The sequence below is a fragment of the Tetrao urogallus genome, assembly GCF_951394365.1.
Source record: "Tetrao urogallus genome assembly, chromosome: 16".
Lineage (NCBI taxonomy): Eukaryota > Metazoa > Chordata > Aves > Galliformes > Phasianidae > Tetrao > Tetrao urogallus.
The window spans coordinates 5,380,960-5,401,339 of NC_136829.1; the positions used below are offsets into that span (position 1 = coordinate 5,380,960).

General features: G+C 42.5%; 1 protein-coding gene across 1 annotated transcript in view; it reads left to right on the plus strand.

The window, feature by feature from the left end:
* TOP1 (DNA topoisomerase I) overlaps positions 1-20,380 on the plus strand; it is a gene marked incomplete at both ends in the record, with an annotated part of 60,566 nt that overhangs the window by 24,434 nt on the left and 15,752 nt on the right. The window contains 6 exons of the mRNA XM_079543503.1: positions 2,958-3,060; positions 12,587-12,713; positions 13,321-13,379; positions 15,974-16,069; positions 17,330-17,405; positions 18,394-18,491. Coding sequence (XP_079399629.1) covers positions 2,958-3,060; positions 12,587-12,713; positions 13,321-13,379; positions 15,974-16,069; positions 17,330-17,405; positions 18,394-18,491 — 559 coding nt within the window. The remainder of the gene's footprint in view (positions 1-2,957; positions 3,061-12,586; positions 12,714-13,320; positions 13,380-15,973; positions 16,070-17,329; positions 17,406-18,393; positions 18,492-20,380) is intronic.

Here is a 20,380-nt window from a genome sequence, read left to right on the forward strand (position 1 = left end):
TGGTGTGAGATGCCCTATGGTGTCATAAGGTTTCATTCCAAATTCACTTTTCTGTTGTCTGTGTGACAGTGCAGAGGATGTCGTCCGGGTGTCTGGGATGTGGTGCACAGACTGGGGGGAAATGGCCAAACTCGTTTTGTCAGCCACAAGATAACCATCAATTTGGTCTGCTAGACAACAGCAGCCTGAAAAAGGTCTCCCGAGACAAGCCAAAGAAAAAAGTGCTGTCCCTCTTTTTAGCAGTCCATCTCCTGAGCTACGTTTAGCTCAATCCTCAAAAATAAATAAATAAATGAAAAATTGAGAGCTTTAATGCCTTCTGGTGATGATCATATGTCAGCCTGAGATTATTTAATGAAAGCTTTTGAAGTTCAGTCTTAACCTACCTGATGGCATTACGTCAGAAGGCAGCACTGCTGAGTCTGAGTACCGAGCAAATGTTGCAGAGTAATTTAATTCTTAGGAGATGTGTCTGGGAGGCACTACGTGGAATTTGAAGCGTTGCTCACTCTGCTGAGAGGCCGAGTCTGTATCCAGTGCTGACTGTACAGGCCAAAGCTCTCCTGCCAGCTTTTCCTCTCTGCTTTCTACACCCCCTCCTGTTTTCCAGGCTCTCTTCCTGTCCTTTATCCCCAACATCCCCACCAAGGGCCTTTCTGCAGAGTATCAGCAATGAGTGGTTGAAAGCTGGGCAGAGAAATGCCACCAGGCACTGTTGGTGTAACCGGTGTGGTCTTTCACCACTGCACCAGGCTTCTGTTGCCTGAAAATAACGAGCCGTTGTGAACAGAGTAGGGGACTGAGATGTTGGACTCCAGTGTTTCCAGGGTATGGCCTAGAACTACTGTTCGATAGCAAAAGAAAAACTTCAGCTGGAAAGCACCAGTCAATTGGAAGGGCGTCTGGGGATGAAGGCTGAAGACTTTCATTCTGCAGTGTTTTGCAGAGAAAAACAAACAAACCAACCAACCAATAATCTCTAAAGCAAATAACACTGAACAGTTGCACGTATTTCCCATCAGTTGGTTGGTAGGAAAAAAAAAAAAAGACCCTTCCTTAAGAAGTGAGCGTGTTAAAAAATGCATATGTCTTTATATAGCATCATGATGGTTTTTTTCAAGCCATTTACCTATTCATCAAGCATCAGTAGATGGCTGTTTGCTTCGGCCAGTGCTTTAGGAACTGGTGAGTACAGTCTCTGTGGAATAAAACCCAGGCAAACAGCCTGAGCTCCCAGCTACTGCTGAACTGCAGAATCCAAAGTGTAAAATACGCTGCAAAAACACTTGTGCCAGCAAAACGTGTGTTGTTCTGGTGGGAAGGAGACTACCAAGGAATTGCTTCCTGACAGCTCAGAGTGGGTGTCCAGTCCTGCGGTTTGTTGGAGATGGCTGCAAAGCTCCAGCCTGCTGTGAAAGAGATTTCCCTGTTTGGGTACTTGAAAACTCTTGGGTAGATTATGCTGTAACGCCATATGTTCCACAGATTTTTGTATATCAAAATACAGAAAACTCAACCTTGAGCTTCAAATGTATGCAGTGTATAAACTGAAGCGTTAAAAAGTGTTGTCAAGTTCATGAGGATCAAGGGACGTTGCAGAAGGCAAGCTGGAGGCTTCATCAGCATTGGTGTCCTGGTTTGTGCTGTCTGACTGGGGGTGTCTGACAGCAGTACCTGAAGTTGGGGGAACAGCTGGTTATATCGTGTGGCAACGTGAACAAGGGTATGTCTGCACTAAAACCTGCTGAATATATTGAGGTTGTAAGAGCTGGTGTTGATCAAGGAGGAAAAAAAATGAATTTGTGGCAAAAGACTGGGAGGCAGAAGGGTGAGGCTGTTCCTTTGTGACTGTGGAATTTGCAACACCTTTGTCTTGCAGTTTCCTACTCTTTGTATGAGGATGGCAGCCTTTTTAGGAGCATGTTAACACCTTTACATTAATTAATCTTTAATACCTTACATCCAAGATCTGTGGTGGAAGTGCTGGCGCTGTTATCTGAAGGCAGTTGCCAAAATCAGTGCAGCGTTTTAGATATCCCAAAGAGCTGTTTAGTTTTAGTTGTGTTGAGAAATGCATATGAAAAGTAAAATGAAATGAGGGGAATCCTTTGGCCTGCAAACACTCCGTCCAACACCATAGGAGTGACTTTGACTGGAGGCCATTGTGCCTGTTGGGGTGGGTTTGAAGTGCTCGATCAGCCTCAGCTCCTTCCTGATTGACTTACGAAGAACACTTACGGGCCTGAAAAATGTTTACCTGTGTAGGAGATTCCAGCAGCAGCACCTATTCATTGCAATTCTTGCACTGAACTGTCTTGGGTCTGTTGCTGGAGGGAAGTAACTGTGGCTGCATGAGGGGAGCACAAGGAGAGCATTCCTGGTCTGTTGTTCTTTCTCCCATCTTTTCCTCTTCCCTCGTCACGCCCCCTCTCCCATGCTGTGTGTCTGTCATGCCACGTGGGTCTAAAAACAAGATTTTAATAGGAAGGAATAGGGGGAGGGCTGAGGTTTCAATGGAAAGGTTATTTATCCAGACTAGGTACTTATGAAAGTATCATTTTGGTACCAATAAGCCTACATTTCAGCTTCATGCTCTGTTTCTGTATCTGTTAGTTACATCTGATGTGAAATACTGACAATCATAGAAGCTAGGATTCCCACCTCCCATACTTAACTACGTAACAAACTGTGTTGTTTTTCCTCCCGGTCTGCAAAGCATTTAAAGATCATTGAACTAAAAACTGTATAAATGCAACTGTCGCCAAGATAAATTAACTTGTCCTGCAGGAACAATGAATCCATTTAGGACCTCTGAAAAGCAGGATTTTTGTTAGAAATTTGGAATCTGACAAAATAGTGGGTCGGGGTGGGGGGAAACGCAGAGGTTCATGAAGGAGGCACAGGGTTTTTTCCCACCTTCATTCCTTAATTATATTTTTTTGCCTCTCTGCTTGCAGATTCTCACAAACACAAAGATAAACACAAAGACCGAGAACACCGGCACAAAGAGCACAAGAAGGACAAGGAAAAAGACCGGGAAAAGTCCAAGCACAGTAATAGGTGAGGAAAAAACTAAGTCCTCTGAGGCTAAAACAGTTGTTCATGCAGTCTTAGAATTGTTGTGATGAGGATGGAATTGCTGCATTTTGAATGGGGTTTATGAGTGGAAGTGATTAAAGCCCGACATGTGATGCATGCGTTTCCGTATGGGTAGTTTGTGCGTCTTGCAGATTTTAGCCAATACTTCTGTATGAAAGATTATTGTATTGAAAGCTTAGTGTGACTGAAGGTGTTGAAAGCTAGTTTAACCCCATCTTCATGAAGATGGATGAATATTGCTCGTAATCCTTTGTGTGCTTCCAATTCTTTGTCAGAAATTTGGAGCTCATATGAGTGTTGGTTTAAATAAGCCCCATTGTTTTAGCTTGTGGTATTTGATGTGATTATTCAGCTTCCTAATAACTAGTGGTAGCTGGAAAGATGGTCCCCAGAGTGATGACATCGCCCTTGGCCTTGTCCCACAGAGCCTGAAGATGTCAGCGCTACGAGGCGGTGTTGTGGGGCAGCCTGTATGTTTGTCAGGCATTCTGAGCACATCCCGGCCAGGTCAGATGGTAGGTGTGCAAGGGTTGCCTGCTGATTTGTCTGCTCTGAATGGTAACTCCACCCCCACTGCCTGGGGAACCTGTTGTGTGGAAGTCAGCAGCGATTCCACCCACACCAAGCATCAACATTTGTGATGGTGCTGGGCTCTGGGGGTGGATGCTGCGGGCCAGTTGGTAACCATGTGTAGGTGCAGAGTTGCAAGAACCAGGGGGTGCAGCTCTGTCCTCGGTGAAGCTGTGTGACGCAGCGCAGGGTGAGTGTCACACACAGTGTTACTCAGAAAAGCTTTCCTGCTTGTATCTCCTGACATACAAGTGCCACGAAATGTGCGTTGCCTATTTGCAGGTCAGTCACAGGAGGGTCAGTTGCTGTTGTGATGCCCGGTAACTGGCAGACAGTGTTTGTGTTAGGGCCAGGCAGATGTTATTAGCTAATGGCTGTGCAACTGTGATAGCACAAACTAAGGTAGAAGACTGGATTAACAATTTCTGTTAACTAAAGTAAAGGACGGGTGGGAAAAATGGGTCCTTACTGAGCAGTGGATTTGTTCCTTTGGGGTCATGCTTTGTTTTCTGTGACCTTTTAGAAAAATAACACAACCTTGCTGTTCAAAAGAAGTTTCTTTTTTTTTTTTTTTTTTTTTAAATAAATAGATAGTTGACAGAAAAGAAAAATCTTGGCAAATAGTTCTCAGCATTCACTGACTTTCATGGCAAAGACTGCATGTTTTGGATGTGTTATTTGCACTTTTCTCTGCTGACATATCTGTATTGCCTTATTTCTCATTTTTCTGATTTTTCAAGCATGCACCCAGTACTGACTTTGCCTCGCTGTTCCAAGAGTTGATTGCTTTACTTGGAAACAATTCTCCTACAATCCTAGCAAAATACATTCTTTTGTGAGGAGTAGTGTAAGCACAATCTTCAAATTTCCAGAACTCATTAATGATTTTGCTTTATTTGTGTGGGAGGTAGAAAGATATTTTTAACTAGAAGAAATATTTTTTACCAAGTGCACATGATTTGTAACTCAAAGCTGCCCAGTACTAATTGTGTAAATAAGTATCAAAGCAGTGAAAAGGCTAATCTTCTGTGTAAGTTGTAGCTTTGCCATGAGATATGTAAACGTTCTTTATCTTGAAGTAATTCCTTCCTCCCTGCAGCGTTGCCTTGAAATCCCTGTAAGAAAGGGAGCCCTTTTCTAGGCACTGTACATGAAGCTTTCAGATATTTTTGTCTAGCTATTAAGTATTGATTTGTTCTGTGAACACAATATACTGTATTTTTTCCTTACCTAAAAGTGTGCAGCTGTGTAGATAGTATGACTGCTGCACTTATGTGCAGAGCTGTGCTTCAAGGCATGTTCTGGGGGGAGGATGTGACATTGCTCTGCTCCTCAGTCCCCTACACGTGGTGGGATAGTTCCCCATGCTGAGTGCACAGCTTCCAAATATTTTCTGTAGCATTTTACTATCGTATTTTCTGCCTTTTAAACTGACACCTCAAAGGTGAATGTATCATATGTTGAATCATGAGACACGCAGCCCTGAAGATGTCATTCAGGGAAGATAATGTACACAGCCATGTGTGCAGTGCTCGCTTTGGATCCCTCCTTCAGGAGTCCTCTGCAGTCTGCACTGCCCCATTCGTGTTCAGTCATGCACAAGGTATGTGGCTGCTTGCTGTGTAAACCCAGCTGACTTCTAACAAACCTGTCAGAAATAACTGACTCATAATTGAAATGTAAGCACTTCTTCCCCAAATCTTTTGATTCGGCTGTCATTCATGTAATTCTATAAATACCAAGGTGTGCCTGTAAGGGATGGATTTAGGCAGCAGTTGTCTCGTGAAGGAGGCAGCCCAGCAGCTCACTGCGTGACGGTGGAGGAGGAGGGAGATCTGTGGCGAGCTGGGAATTAATTACGTGAAGCAGAGTGGTGGGAAGGTTCTGAATGCAGTGCATCCTCATGGCCTGGCAGCTGCTGGGTCTTCATGTGCAGGGTAAGACCCCAGGGATTGCATGGCATACTGCTGAGTGACTGGGCACAGTGGGGAAGGACTGAGGTGTGCTGAATGCGGACCGGTGTGGGAACAGAATTCCTGCTTTTGCTGAAAATGGGGAGTTTCAGCCGGATAAAACTTCTGTGGTTAAATAGAATGTGAGTCTCGAAGAGGGCAAAAAGCAGCGTCAGCCATCCTGAAACTCCTCCTCGGCTTGCTTGTGCTATGAACTGCAGTTATGGGGCTGTCATTACAGTCGCTGTACCAAACCACTTGCCTGGACACAACTAAGACGCATTGAGAAGTCTGGGCTTTAGGAAAGTCTCCATGACTATGCAACTGGTGTGAAATGGTTGGGAATCATTTGAGTGACTGCCAAGCGTCCGTGACTCTCTTACTGCTAAGCAAACAGGTTGCACTGGGCACCTTAAGTGGATTCTCAATCGCTTTGCTGTTTTAATCACTTTTAATTTCACCAGCAGTCAGAGTGGGGGTAATTTCTTTGTGTGGAAATAGCACAGAATCAGAGCAGGTGAGCACACAGTGGTTGTTTGGCTCTGAGGCCCTGCCCTGCTGGTGGGGATCCTAATAGCCATTTTCTTTGCAGAACCTTAGAGAATAAAATTACTTCTTCATAGTGAAGTTCCTCCTCTGGCAATGAAATAGCAGTTTAAAAATAGCCATTACTTCATTAAAAATGAGAAATTTCACAGTAATAAGGGGTTTTCCAATGACTTTTACCTGCATGGGGATTTTTTACAGCATTTGATAAGAGCCTGATGCTAAAACTGAAAATGAATCATTCCAAAAAGTTTTAAATAAATAGAATTGCACATAAATCTTCAGAAAATCCATTCAGTACATCAAAAAGAAAAAAAAAAAAAAAAGCTGTTTTGTTATTGCAAGAAGCATTCAGTATGTCTTTCAGTTCTCAAAGAGATTTAGCACAAATCCAAGCCATTTTTCAGGAGAAACCTAGGTTGGCACCGCTGATATATTAGGGAGTGTGAAGAGTCCCTTCACTGCGTTCTGAGGAGCACAGCATTGCACTGCATGTTGTATAAACCTGGAGCATGGCCTGGGTGTGCCTGGAGCAGAGCATTTTTTGTCCATCTGTAATAATTTGACAATTTCATCTGCTGCCCTGTACTTTAGGCTGCTAAAATAAAGCCTGCATCAGGAAGGCAGAAAAACTGCTATGCAGGAGAACGAATGTTTTCTGTATGCAGACTTTGAAGGAAGGATCTAAACTGCCAAGATAAAGTCTCAGATACATCTAAAATAGATAATCTTGATTTCATGTGGCAGAAATGTGTGGACTGGTACGTGGAACTTCTTAATTTTGCTTCTTGCTTTCCTCCTCTCCCACTCACAAGATGACAGTTCTCTGTGTTAACTACATTTGCAGCTGTAGTAAATGGGGAGAGAACATTCATATGACACAGCTCTTCTTGGTCACCCCTCAAAGAAAGAAAATGCAAAGCCCATTTGAGAAAAATCCTTATCAAAGTGTAAATCCATATCACTATCAAATTCTTTTCTTTTGTTCCTTCTCTCAACCCTTTATTTCCTGATCCCCTAAGGAAAATCTTATACCATCCATCAGATACAAATGCCAGCAGTTAAGAAATGAAATAAAACGAACTAAATGTGACGTGACAATAGGTTTCTGATCTCTGGGAGATGCCTTTCAAACAAGGAGGCTGTGAAATAATGAAGTAATGGGCCCTTTGGAACCAGGGCTTGTTAGAGGTTGGGTAAGAAGCACTGGCAGTAATGAGTGTCTTTCTGCTCGATGTCTTGGGCTTTGTGCACAGTGTGGGCTGCCAGTGGGCTGCATGGTGCAGGAATGGCTGTGACAGTGAATGGCAGTGCAGTGGCTGCTCCTGCACACTGATCCCTCTTGTCAGTGTGATGGGCATCTCTGCTGCAGGAAAACACCCTCCGTCAGAATGCATATTCCCTCTGCTTACTAAATCTCTTATGATCACAGCTTCAGATGAACAGAAGGGGTTTATTGACCTGATCTTCATTGGCATCTCTGCATTTCATGGTTTTGCTAGGAAAAACATATTCCAAATGCTTGCTACTGGAGAATGACGATAAATTTCAGTTCTGTCATCTTGCACCTCCTGACTGATTTATTGCATGATCCCTATCTGCTAAGAACTGTGTGCATTTGGGGAATGGAGAGGCAGAGATATCTGACCTAAAGGGGGGAAAAAAGCCATTTTAGAGAGGATTTCAGCCCTCTGCCTCCTGTGTGGATGTCTGCTTTCCTTTGATGTTGAAGCACACAGTTGACCTTGATCAATTTTCTAACGTGGTGCCTCCTTGTACTAAAAATTTTTGCTTTGTTTGATGCTCTGTCTGATTCCAGTGCAAGCACTGAAATGAAAGTACGTGCCTCAGTGTGCTCGTACCATTCTGTTTCCTAGTGTTATCAGCTAGTGGTTAACCCAGCTTTTTATCTTGTTCTTCTTGCTGAAGGCTTGATCTGTTATCTGCAAGCTCTGGAGGAAAGACCCTGTTTAACTCTGGGAAGAGCAGTTTCAGGGTTGGTGGTTGGTTTTTTTTTTTTTTATTATTATTTTGCTGAAATCCTAGCAGAACCACTGGGGCTCACGTGTTCATACCCTGTAATACTGTATGATAACCTGATAACAGCGAGTGTGAAATTCTGCAAGCCAGCTGAAACCTTGTCCTTCAGTGGGGTGCCTTGGTTCTGAAACGCTCCCTGCACAGTCAGCCCTTCCTCGGTACGCATTTGTGGATGACCACATTTTTCCATTAGTGCTGTACTACGTCAAAGGGGACATTGGCTGCGTAACCTACGCTTTGTCCCTATTGTGTTGTTAGATTTAGGCTAAAATCACAGCTTCCTTTTTATTTTACGCTTCAGTTGCCTTGTAGCAGTTAGCAAGTAGGCAAGCAGAGCTCAGCTTGCAGCCGGCTCTGATGCTCGCTCGTAGCAGATTCCCAGGCACAAGCTAATTACAGCTGAGAAAATGAGAGAGGGGAAATAAGAGACACTTTAGATAAAGCGTCCTTCCCAGCTTGTGATTTTGAAGCTGGAATGGAAAGGGCCTGGGAAGGGATTATTAACGTGCATAAATGGCACCTGAAGAATGCAGGGTTAAATTATGGCAAAGCTGTTGCGGTTTGAAGAAGGAAGCTGTGATCTGCACATCTGCAGCTCTTTCCACTTGTTACTTTCCAGTGTGAGAGGAGCCTCAGCAGCTGCTGCCAGGTGCCTGATCTCCCCCCTTCCCCTTCCTGCAGGCCCCCTTGCTGGGAAATACAGCTACGCTTCCAGGGGAAACAGTTGCTTCTGTTGCATTGATCGCCTCTGCTTCAGCCTGAGCCCTCCAAAGCCTTCAAATGCCCTTGTTCACACTAAAACACTCAGTGAAATGCAGTAAGATTGCAAAAGGGCTGCAGGGCCCTAGGAGAAGCGTTACTGCTTATCTGGCCTTTGTTTGAACTGAGCCAGCACCAGGAGATTGCTATGGATGATGCAGTCTCTGGTTCTGCCTGTATTGGTATGATATCCTACTCGGCTGTATCTTATAATAACAACAAATAAATGGTTGTCAGCGTTAAGCACCATCAGAGATGTGTCTTGGAGTGCTGTGGTTCAGCTGTAAAGGTCTGGGTGCGGAGGAAGCTCTCGTTTTCTCAGTGAGCCTGGATGTTTCTAAAGCAGGTTGGGGGCAGCTTTGTTAGGATCCACATGTTGTCTAGTCAAGCTGACTTGCAGTGAAGTTTTCCTCCATCTAGAGGGGCTTTGCTGTCCTATTTCAGCGACTTTAGGCTGGATTCTCAGCAGAGAGGTATGTGTAGCAACGACACCGAAGGATCCACAGTGCTTTGAGAAGTGGATTTGAGATAAAAAAAAAAAATACCTGGGTGCATGTGGTCTTGACCACTTTTTGTTTTGTTGTTCTGTTTCTTAAAGAAAAGCATATTTTTCCTCCGATTTTGAATCTGCAAGGAAGTCAGACTTCTGATCTTTAAATTGTTCCCAATGCCTCCTAATAATACCATTGGGAATGTCTGGAAATAGCTTCTGATGGAAGGCTGAAACCTCTTCCCCAGGTCAGGGATGATGGCATCCCATTGCCCTCTCTTTTCTTTTCAGAGTAGTGTGGTGGTTGTGTTCCCCCGGAGGCTCGCCTGAGTGTCTCAGCCATCAGAAACATCACAATTGCTCAGCTGCTGGCTGAAGTTAATACGTGAGAAACTTGCTTTGCTTTTGGAGAAAAATAGGATTGTCTGTTGAGGTCTTTGTTATCAGTGTTTCCAAATCAGATGTTTACGTGGGGAATTTCTTCATCACCAGGACCAACAAGCCAAGACCTCGGGACAAGTCACCAGTACCAGCTGTTTTGAAAATGAGCTGCAGAGTGAAACAAGAGACTGACTTATCTTGGGTTATCTGAGCCCATGGTGCTTCAGTGAGAAATGCTACAGCTTGCTGCCAAGGGAAGAGGAGGGATGATCTTGTGATTATTATTATTATTTTTTTTTTAAATGAAAATAAGGCCAACTCAGGAAGCCAAACTTGTTGATTCTGACCCCAGTGCTGGCCAATGTTAGCTGTAGATTACATGCTGCTTTTTAGTGATGGCCCCTTTCAATTCCTCTTCAATAAGGGATGTTGTCTGGGTTTCTACATAAGTAAGAATAAGTTTTTAGCAATCTTTTCCTTCCAGCATATGTGTAAGCATTCAGCACGTACAAAAACTCTTGCCACTTCTCTAGGCCAATTGGGTTTTCTGCCTTTTTCAGATTTAGCTTTGCAGATGTAGATTAATAAATAACAATCTGTTTCAGTAACATTTTGTGTACCTCACAATGCTCTACTCATCACACTGAAAGCTACCAGTAAAAAAGAGTGTGGTTGCAAAAACTAAAGCCAAAACTAAAGCCTTTTCTTCTTTTCTTGCTATTCTGAACTTCCAAGGAACAGGCACCATGATGAACTGTACCTTAGAGAGCCAACTCAACTGATGGCAGCCTATGCCATGCTTTGGAGATGCAAATTGTTGTCTCAGTAAAACATGTTATTGCAGGTAGAATTTAAATACCAAATAAGAACAAGAAAGCATAGGAAAACAGACACAGGCAGACTTGCAGAGAATAAAATGGATCTCAGCTGTGTGTGTTTGTTCTTTGGGTTGTTGTGGGTTTTTTGTATGTACATGGTGATACACCTTTGTAATGAAAAAACTTCAGTCTTTGGCAGGTGAGGTGCCCATCTTGCATACAGATCACAGAACAAGGTAGCAAGTCAGAATTTTCATATTTCTCTGAGTTTAAAAATGATTAAACACACACGGGGTTTTGTGCTTTCAGATGCTCACTGAATCTAGTTGATGCAAAAGAAAATGAGATGGGTATCTTGAGCCTCAGAGACAGTGATGAACAGGATAGAGAAAATGGGATGTGAGGTCTGAGCAAGAGCAGCAGGGGCATCTCCTGGGTGTCTGAGATCCAGTGTCAGGATGTTCCGTATGTGCTCGCATGTCTTGATCACACAGCGTGCATAACACGATCTGCAGGGTAAGAATAGTCTGCAGTTGTTGAAACTTTGCTCACAGCCAACATGTGCTGTGTGTCTGTCTGCAAGAATTTCTAGAGAGCCACTGCCCTTTAATGTTTGTGTAATTCCATACAGTTTTATATGTAGTACGAAGAGAAGTTGCTGGAGAGTTAAAAATGAAACCGGTTTCTCTTCCTACTGATCTCTTGATGCAACACAGCATATGAGTGTACTGAGTTCCTCTAGAGATAAATTTTCTTACTTCAGCTGCTTTGGCTTGGAAGGCCAAGCGTGTGTTTATTGCATTGTGTGCTGCCTTAGGCCCTTAGTAGATGGCCCTTAGTCCTGGGCCATTTGTGCTGGTGTTACTTGGGGTGCTGAAACTCGCTGGACTTTGCAGCTGGGTGTGGACTGAAATATTTGTGATTAGTTGCCTTCCTCTTAATCATACAAGCTTCATGGGAGCTGGCTAATGTGCTGCTTGCTTTATGTAGCCATCAAACAGCCAGGTCTTTTGCAGTTGGTTGTTTTTTGTTTTTTTTAATAGAAACATGACTTGAAGCATGTCTTCTTCCAAAGTTCCTCTCTTACCCTACGTTCTAGGCTTGCTGTTCTCCAGGGTTGCGTTCTCCCAGATTGGTTAGGGCTTGCGCTTTGGCGCTGAAATAAGCAAAATAAGGAAGCTGCCTATTTCTAGCAGAGCTTTGCTTTATGTTGCATTGTCTGAAGCAGCTTGTCTCAGAGAGCAGCAGGGGTGGAGCGAGCCAAGGGTGGAGGACTGGGAACCAGCAGTGTGAGCAAGGCAGCTCACTTGGTGAGCTATTGCCCGACGAGAAGAGAGACTGATTTCCTCTGTGCCTTTGACCTGCTTCAGCCTAGGGTGGGCTCAGGCAGTCCTCACAGCCTTTTCTGTTTAGCTCTGTATAAACACAAGGACATCACATATCCTGTCTGCACTACTTTCCCATCTGTTTGGGAATAGTAAAGATCAGTGATCTTTCTCTTACTTTCAGAGATGAGAGCTGTTAAAAAGATAAACTCATGCCTGAATGAAAGCTCATATGGGCATTGATGAGACGGGCAGATCTATTTCACTGACCTTTATGTGGACGTAAAGAAAAGCAGAAACAGTGGGAATTGAACCTAAAGCACTGAACTTAAAGTGTAGTGACTGAGGATCTTGTTGGCAGCACAGGCTGACAGGGTTTCCTGATGTGAACTGCTTGTTGCGGTTTTGTGGTATATTCCCTTCCTGATCCTCTTCTTGAGGAGGATGGATGACCTGTAACAAGAGACTGCTGGATCTTCCTGCTAGTGATCACCTTTGTTTTGGGGCTGGTAATGATTGGAACTTCTGGCTCTGTTCTTATCATTGGGATTTAACTGTATTGCTCAGTTCTTCTCAGGCATCCCCAAACATGCTCTTGTCTTGCAGTGAGCACAAAGACTCCTCGGAAAAGAAACATAAAGACAAGGAGAAAACCAAACACAAAGATGGCAGCTCAGAGAAACACAAAGACAAACACAAAGACAAAGACAAGGAGAAGAGAAAGGAAGAAAAGGTAGGTGTCTCCTGCAGGGGAGACAAGAGGATGAGCCTGTTTCACACAGCTGAATGGTAAAGAAGAAGAAAAAGTCAGTGGGTACATGTTGCTTGCACTTCCAAGTTTTGTGGACCTGGAGAGATGTATCCCAGCCCTGAGGACTGGAGATGTGCTTTGTGGGGTGCCAGATGAGAGATTACAAGGGCTTTATTTGCAGATATTGTGAGCGAAGACAGTTTCACAGTGGAGCCGTGTCCATTTCTTTTACATTTTTCCATGTTAGTATTTTGACAAACTTAAGATTCAGAGACAAGATTAAGAAAATCTATTAATTGCATTGCTGTGTGAGGACCAACAGAGATGAGTAGTGAATGCTGCATGAATTGTATGCTTCAGTTCCTTCAGTAAAAAGCCAAGAGCCAGAAAATACTGACTTCTGATTACTACTCGGCAAAAATTGTTGCTATTCTTGGTGTGTCATGTAGTTCTCTCAAGTCTGCAGGTGATAAAAGTGCTGGTCACAGTGCCCTTTGGTTCCCTCAGTAAGTTAAATGCTCTGCTTGTGTTGGAAAAAACAAGTGGCTCTGGGCAATACTGATCAGGTCCTACTTTTCATGTTTTTCAGATTAAATTATCTTCTGGTGATATAAAAATAAAGAAGGAAAAGGAAAATGGTTTCTCCAGGTAAGCAATAAGGCCTATGATCTGGAAAAAGTAGCATTTTGACTTTTTATTGCTCAGAATTTTGATTCTTCTCTCTTGGTCGTGGGGGAAAAAAAAATGTTTTTGACCTCTTCAGATGATATATATACATCTCAATTAAAGAAATTGGTAATTGATCCATTCGTTGACTTGTGATGGAGCTGTTTGAACACCTGGTATATCTGCCTGCACGTGCTGGGTGTATCCAGGTACCAAGCAGATAAATTCTGCTGAGAACGGATTAAACGATGGGAAAGAATATTAGCTGGAGTTGAAAGAACCTCTGTTATAATTGTAAAAGTGATACCTGAACCCTGCAAGCTGTCTTTTGGAGATGGCCTTGTGAAGGTAAGCAACTAGAGGCTAAAGCCTTTCTGGGTAAGAAGGATGGTTATGTAAAATGAGAAGCACCTTCCAAGTCTGGACATCCTACTAAATTCCTGCCACTAATTAGAAATGAACTTAAGCATATGTGAACTAAACGAACTTCAATATTGTGCTACTTGTGCTTAAATATTGTACTATTACTTAATAGTCTTACTTTTAAAATCATGAAGTGAGTAACTGATAGAAAAATATCAGTTTGTTGTAATGTTTGACCAGCTAAGATCTGTCACTTGTGTAAATCCAGCCATTGGTTATTTTTAAGATGGTACCTCTGGTCTATTGACATTGGACCATGGTGTGATAGCTGTGTCCACATATGCTTTCAAGATAGTTTTCAATCATATGTCCAGTTCCATGACCCTACTTAAAAAAAAAAATCCAACATCTCCTTGGTCTCACTATGATGCAGAAGGAATGGGAGAAGGATCCTGTCTTAAGTCACAGGGCCTGGTAGTGGTTCGTTCCACATTTTGCACGTGCCCTTGTCTGTTTTATTTCCGTTCTCCAGCTCTGTGGCTGTGCGTGGCACAGGAGAGAGGCGCCCTCTCCAGGTCCTTTTGGGAACGCTCTGGAAATAGAAAGCAATGATCTTCCAGGCCCAGCTGTTTAGCAGAATTGTGTGCGTGTGCTGCTCTCACTGGAGATGCTGGATGTTCTCACGTTAAAGTAACTGGGTCCTCTTTTGGTCTAAAAGTGACTTCTGAGTTTGTGAAAGAAACCCGGAGTAATCATTGCAGTTGTGCCTTCTTCAAGGCCAAAATCTGGTGAAGAGCCATCAATCTCCTGCTGAGACGTTCATTTACAAGTTCAGATGGTTTTGATTTGCTTCTTTGAGACTTGGTTGGAGAAGCAGTATTACAGTCTTGGGAACAATGCGAGTCAAGCTTCAGCTTGATCATTCTTCTTTTAATGTGATCACTCTTCATTTCGCACTATTACAAAATGTTGGGAAATGCTGTGTTAAAATAGATGAGATAAAATTCCTAACAGCCTAACAAGCAGTAGTACGAGGTTTCTGCCTGGAAGGAAGAATAATTAGATGGGACAAATACCTATTTTTCTGTAGATGTTTTGCGACTGTGCATACTGCAGACTCATGTCTTAGCAATCCCACAGAAATGGCTTCTTAACAGCAGCAAAGAAAACATACCTGTTTTCTTTCTGCATCTTTCAGCACTGCAGTGGCTTTACAGCTGTGAAAGAGCAAACTGTCTTGTTCTGCTTCACGGACACATTATCAGCTAAAATAAGACTCCAGAATGTCTCTTGCTGCCTGCCATCTACAAAGCGGAATGCGGCTTTTTTTTCTCCCAATTGCAGATTCTGCATGTTGACTTGGAAACTGAGTCAATTTGACATAGAAATTTGATTGAATACGAATAGGAAAGCCCAAGACAGCACTGTAACTTTTTGTACCTGAGTGAAATGGCATTAAGTGCTTCCAAATGTAATTTTGGACTTTTTGTGATGTCTTTTTTATTTTTGAAGATAAGTGAAATGCTTCTGTGAAATCTAGAAATAATGAGTTTGTTTAAAGAGATGGCCTCTGTGCCCACTCATACCCTATTTTTCTTTTGCTACTAGTGTTCAGGGGGATTATTATGTCTGAAAGCACTGAGCTTAATTTAGTACTTGTGGTTTGAAGGGGACAGGATTGTCTGCTTCCCACAGTTTGGATACTGAAGAGAGACTAATCAGTTTAAGTTTGCCAGATCTTTGTTTTCTTCTCTGCTTTTTCATATGTATCAATATTTAGTTTACAAAACATTCAGTAATATAGCTTTCAAATCTCTGCTTGTTTGGCAGTCTTTTACCAGACTCAGTAAGGATATTGAACTGAAATTATATAATGTTCCTATCTGACTACAAGATACACAATTTCAGTTTTGTTTTAAAAGTGCTGGAAGCTGCAGTTGTTTCTTTGAGACTTTCAGTAAAAACAGTGAAATCTAAGCTGTGTGTAAACAATTGGTCTTGATGTTGCTTGAAAAATAGAAAATATGGGAATGCTGAAAGCCTTTCTGCTTGTGCTGCCTGCAGAAGTTGAGAGAACTTTGGGTCTTTGGCATCTGAGGAAGAAGACCCATTCCCAAACTAGAAGATGTGTCTGTTTTGCATCTGATCATTTCTTAAACGAAGAAACGTGCACTTTGAAGTTGAGAACCACCTTTATTTGTTTCTTTCTGTAGTCCACCGCGTATTAAAGATGAACCAGATGATGACGGGTTTTATGCTTCTCCTAAAGAGGACTCCAAACCCCTGAAGAGGCCTCGAGAAGATGACGAGTAAGTGGCCTGGGTACTGGGGACTTGAATGCCTGGCTCTAAAAAGAGAACACCAACGGAGCAAGTAGGATATGAGATATTCAGCCTGGACTGGGGAACTGGAGATCTGAGACCAAATTCCTCATGCTGTTAGAAGTTTTCTGAACAGGATAAGGGTAGCTTTTGTCCATGGAAAAAAATACCATTATCTGCTTCTCCAGATAGTTCTGTGCAGAGCTGCAGTGTTAGTAAATGGGGGGGGGGGGGGGGGGGGGCGGAAAGTGAGAAGAGACCAATGAAGACTATAAAACATAAGTCTGAGTAAGTGTGGTATTAATGGTAGCTAAGTGGCTGCAGTGGTTTCTGTTGGGTGAGCAAATGACTACACAAGAGGAAGAAAATGCAGTCATCCTGTTCAGCATAGAGGAGAGGCTCACATGCACTGCATGGCATGATTCCCTTTTAAAAGTGTCTAAATATGTTGTGGATTATGCTGAGGAGTTTTCTCCAAGTCAAAAGAAAGCTCATGTGAGATTTGCCCGATGTATAGTAGCCTGTCCAGTAAAATATAAGGCCAGTTACATCATGCTGTGATCTGTCACCATCTATGTATGTCCAGCTTTTTAGAGTGTGACCTTATTAGTAGCCTAGACTTAAAGGCTTGGAAGAGTTTACCCACAGTGGCATTCAGTTCCAATGTGGTATTTCCCAGTGTCCAAGAGACATGGGTGTGACATCTTTTCTTTTGTGTAATCTTTTGCTGCCTTATGTTAAGTTTTTGTGACCTCCCATCTCATGTCTGCAATGGAAAGATTAAGAATTTGCCAGCAGTCAATTTTGCTGTTGTTCAAACTAGTGGGGAATGCAAAAAGTGGGCTTTGGAGGCAGGTCCCAGACTGATGATTACAAGAGGGACAGCAGGGTTGGGGGAAACATGCAGCTGAGCTTTTGTTGATTTATTCTATCCCATGTAATCACTGGGTGACTGCTAATACTCTTTAGTTGCTTCTTCATCAAGTAAAATTTTTGTGTCAGCAGTCTGAAACTTCTTCTGGGCAACTATTTGCAGTTAGAGCCTATGGATTTTAGATTCTTCATAGGCTTTTCTGCTGGATAAACCTTATTCAGTCTTCTGAGAACAGAGTGCAAAATGATTTTATTCAGAGATTAAACGTGCCAGTAATACTATGAACTTGAACACACACATTTTGCACATGTATGACTTTATATTTTTATACTGGAAAATGGATGATTTTCATCAGCTAGTCTTTGTTCTCACAGCGCTGACTACAAACCCAAGAAAATCAAAACAGAAGACATAAAAAAAGCAAAGAAAAGGAAACAAGAAGAAGAAGAGGTAATGTGAAAGATAAGTTTGCTCCTAGCAAGAAAAGCAAGACTGACAATTTGGTTTTGAATTGTGTAGAGCAAGAGGAGTCGAATTCAAAGGGAAAGAGGCGAGGATTGGTCCTGGGACAAAGCTGCATGTAGCAGTCCAGCAGGTTAACTCATCTGAGCCATAATGTATAAAGTCAGGGGAACTTTGTCTCCTACACTTAAAATAAAGGATGGAGGGGATGTTTCCAGAATTCAGTGTGTTCCGGGCAGTTCAATCTTTCTGCTAAGTAGAATAGTCTGCAGGGAGTAGAAGAGCCTTACTGACAACACTTGGTAACTGCACAGGTAATGTAGGACTGTTCAGAAACAGAGGAGATAAAGCTTAGGTTAGTCACTGGAAAGACATTTAAAGCTTTTAGATGAAACCCAGGATGTAAATTTGGAAAGGGAGGTGGTGTTGAGGTTAGCCATAATTGGAGTCTTGAGAACTATGCTGCTATGTCTAGCAAAGGCACCTTTGTGAAGCACATGTTGCAGGCAGCTCCTGGAAACTTGATTAATTCTCTAGTTTAATGAAAGTGTCTTTATAGAGAGCATATACTATTTCCAAGAAGCCACCTCATAGTGATGTAATTTATGCTCTGTAGCATTTGCCAGGGTGGATATAACTAGTGCACACCAAGGAGGCTGTTCCTATAATTAAGCAATCATGTCACCGTGGCCCAAACTTACCACTTATCAGGTGAGGCAGAATAAGTGGTTGTTGTGTGCACTTAATATGTTCCACCTCTAAGGTAAATAATTTGGTTTAAAACTTTGAAGTGTGACTGTCAGCAGAGTTTGACTTAAACGTGCACTTCGATCATCCTGTTTGTATTTAGGCTTCAGTAATTCAGCTGTTTGTGGTCAAACTAGTGCATGCCAAAAGATAGTTGTTTAGTTTTAAAACACCTTTTCCTGGAGGATGAGAGGGCTGGAATGCATTAGGTTGTTCTAATATTTTACAGGACAGCAAAGCAAAGAAAGCTAAGAACAAAGATAAGAAAAGCCCTGAAGTGGACAAAAGAAAGAAGCCGAAAAAAGAAGAGGAGCAGAAATGGAAATGGTAACTATATATTGATGATGCAGGCTACCCTCAGCACCTGCACTATCACTGTTACCTCCCATGCTAACTGAGTAAGCACATCTGCCTTTTTTTTGGTTGATTCATGAGGATTTGTTCTGAATAATTGGCTTACTTTTTCGTAAACTCTAAATGAACTTCTCGTTCAGTATGTTCATCCTCTGAAATAGAAGTGCAAATCCCTTTTTTCCTATACCACTGATGAGAAACGTTTCCTTCTGTCGCATGTAGAGACTACCCATAAAAACTCACTACTGGTATTCTTGTACTTGGAACCTGGCCTTTACTTACACCCTTCAAAGCAATGTGAAAAAGCTTGTGAGCTTGAGGTACCAGCAGGAGTATATGAAGGTGTGTGGTTGCATACATAGCTGTGTTCTAGCAGGTGTTCTGTGTTACATAAAGGGTGCAATGTGAGCGAGTACCACTTTGCTCTTCTAGTTGGATGTCAGCTGTGCACCCCTCCAAACTGCTCCTGCCTCAGGCATGAGGGTGAAGGCTGCTCAAGTGAGTGGTGAAGCTCGAGCTGTTGGGAAAATAAGTTTTGAAAATAAGTTTGAAATGGAAATGGAATGGAAAGCACTTCCTCGCTTACGATCCTGAAGTAAAAAATCACTGAGTTTTACTTTTAAAAGCTTTTTTAAAAGTAGATAGGAGCTTCGTGGTTCATGTGCAAGGCAGGCCTGTGTTGTGTTGGTACTGTGCTGTGTAAGAAACCTGCTGGATTATTTTAACTATTTGCAGTAATGTAACCTATTGTTATGGCTAGATTTGAGGAGATAATGCTGGTGTGTTTTGAAGTTTGGACTCAGTTTAATGCATGTGTGTTTTCTGCTCTCCTGTAATGTGTTTTTATGACCTTTTTGGGAAGATGTTTCAGTCTTTTCTCAGATCATTTGGCTGGTTTCTTATTTTTCTAATAGATCTGTAATGTCAGGGAGCATCTTGCAGTCTCAAATCCTTTCAGGCTCAGTCTTTTATACCCTTGTATTGTCACTGTTACTAGTCCACCTTAAAAAAAAAAAAAAGCCTTCTGCAGCGTTTGTAGTCTTTGCATATTTCTTTGATTTTCCACAGCTTCTTCAAATAGAGCATCATCACTTGAGTATTTTTCATACCTGTGTTCTCTCCCAGAAATTTGCTTTTCAGGCCTTTCCCAACGGCTGTTCTTTTTTCTCTTGAGTCACTCACTTTTCCTTGGCTCCTCTGACAGCCTCTTTATAATGTGCTTTGACATGAACAAACTGCAGGGACTTCAACGAATAGGAAGCCACAGAAAGTCTCTTCAAGCGTTGTGATCTTTGTCTTTTTGGCTCTGTCTCAGCTGTCCTTGCTGGTTCTGTCTAACTTTGCTATATTGTTAACCACAGCTCCCTTTTACTGTAGTCTGTATCCTTCAACAGCAATCTTTATTGGAAAGCCATACGTTTCTCCCCTCATCTGCCTCAGCAGCACAATCCCAAGTAGCTGCATTAAGCTCTGCAATTTGTGCTTCCTGCTGAAGGGAAAATTGCCTTTGAAAGCATGTTTTACAAAATCTGGCAGTAGGTAACTGCGTTCTTCTGCTGATGGTTCCTGTCATCCATCTGCAGCTTTGTATAGCATGGCTTTGCTGAACAAGGTTTCATCTGCACTTTGATTGTGTCTCTTAAGGACATCTTATGTTCCATCTGAGTCAGTTTTCTGAAAATCTGATGTCTTTTCTTGGCTGGTTCCTTGAAGTGCTTTCTGCCTTGAGTATTCCCATCCTCACTCACGTGGATGCTTGGTGCCAAACTTTCCCAAGACGCTGGCATTGTGCATCACATGTGGAGTTCTTTTTCAGAGATCATTTTCACACCCTTCACATTCTTCAGCGTGAAGAATATGAT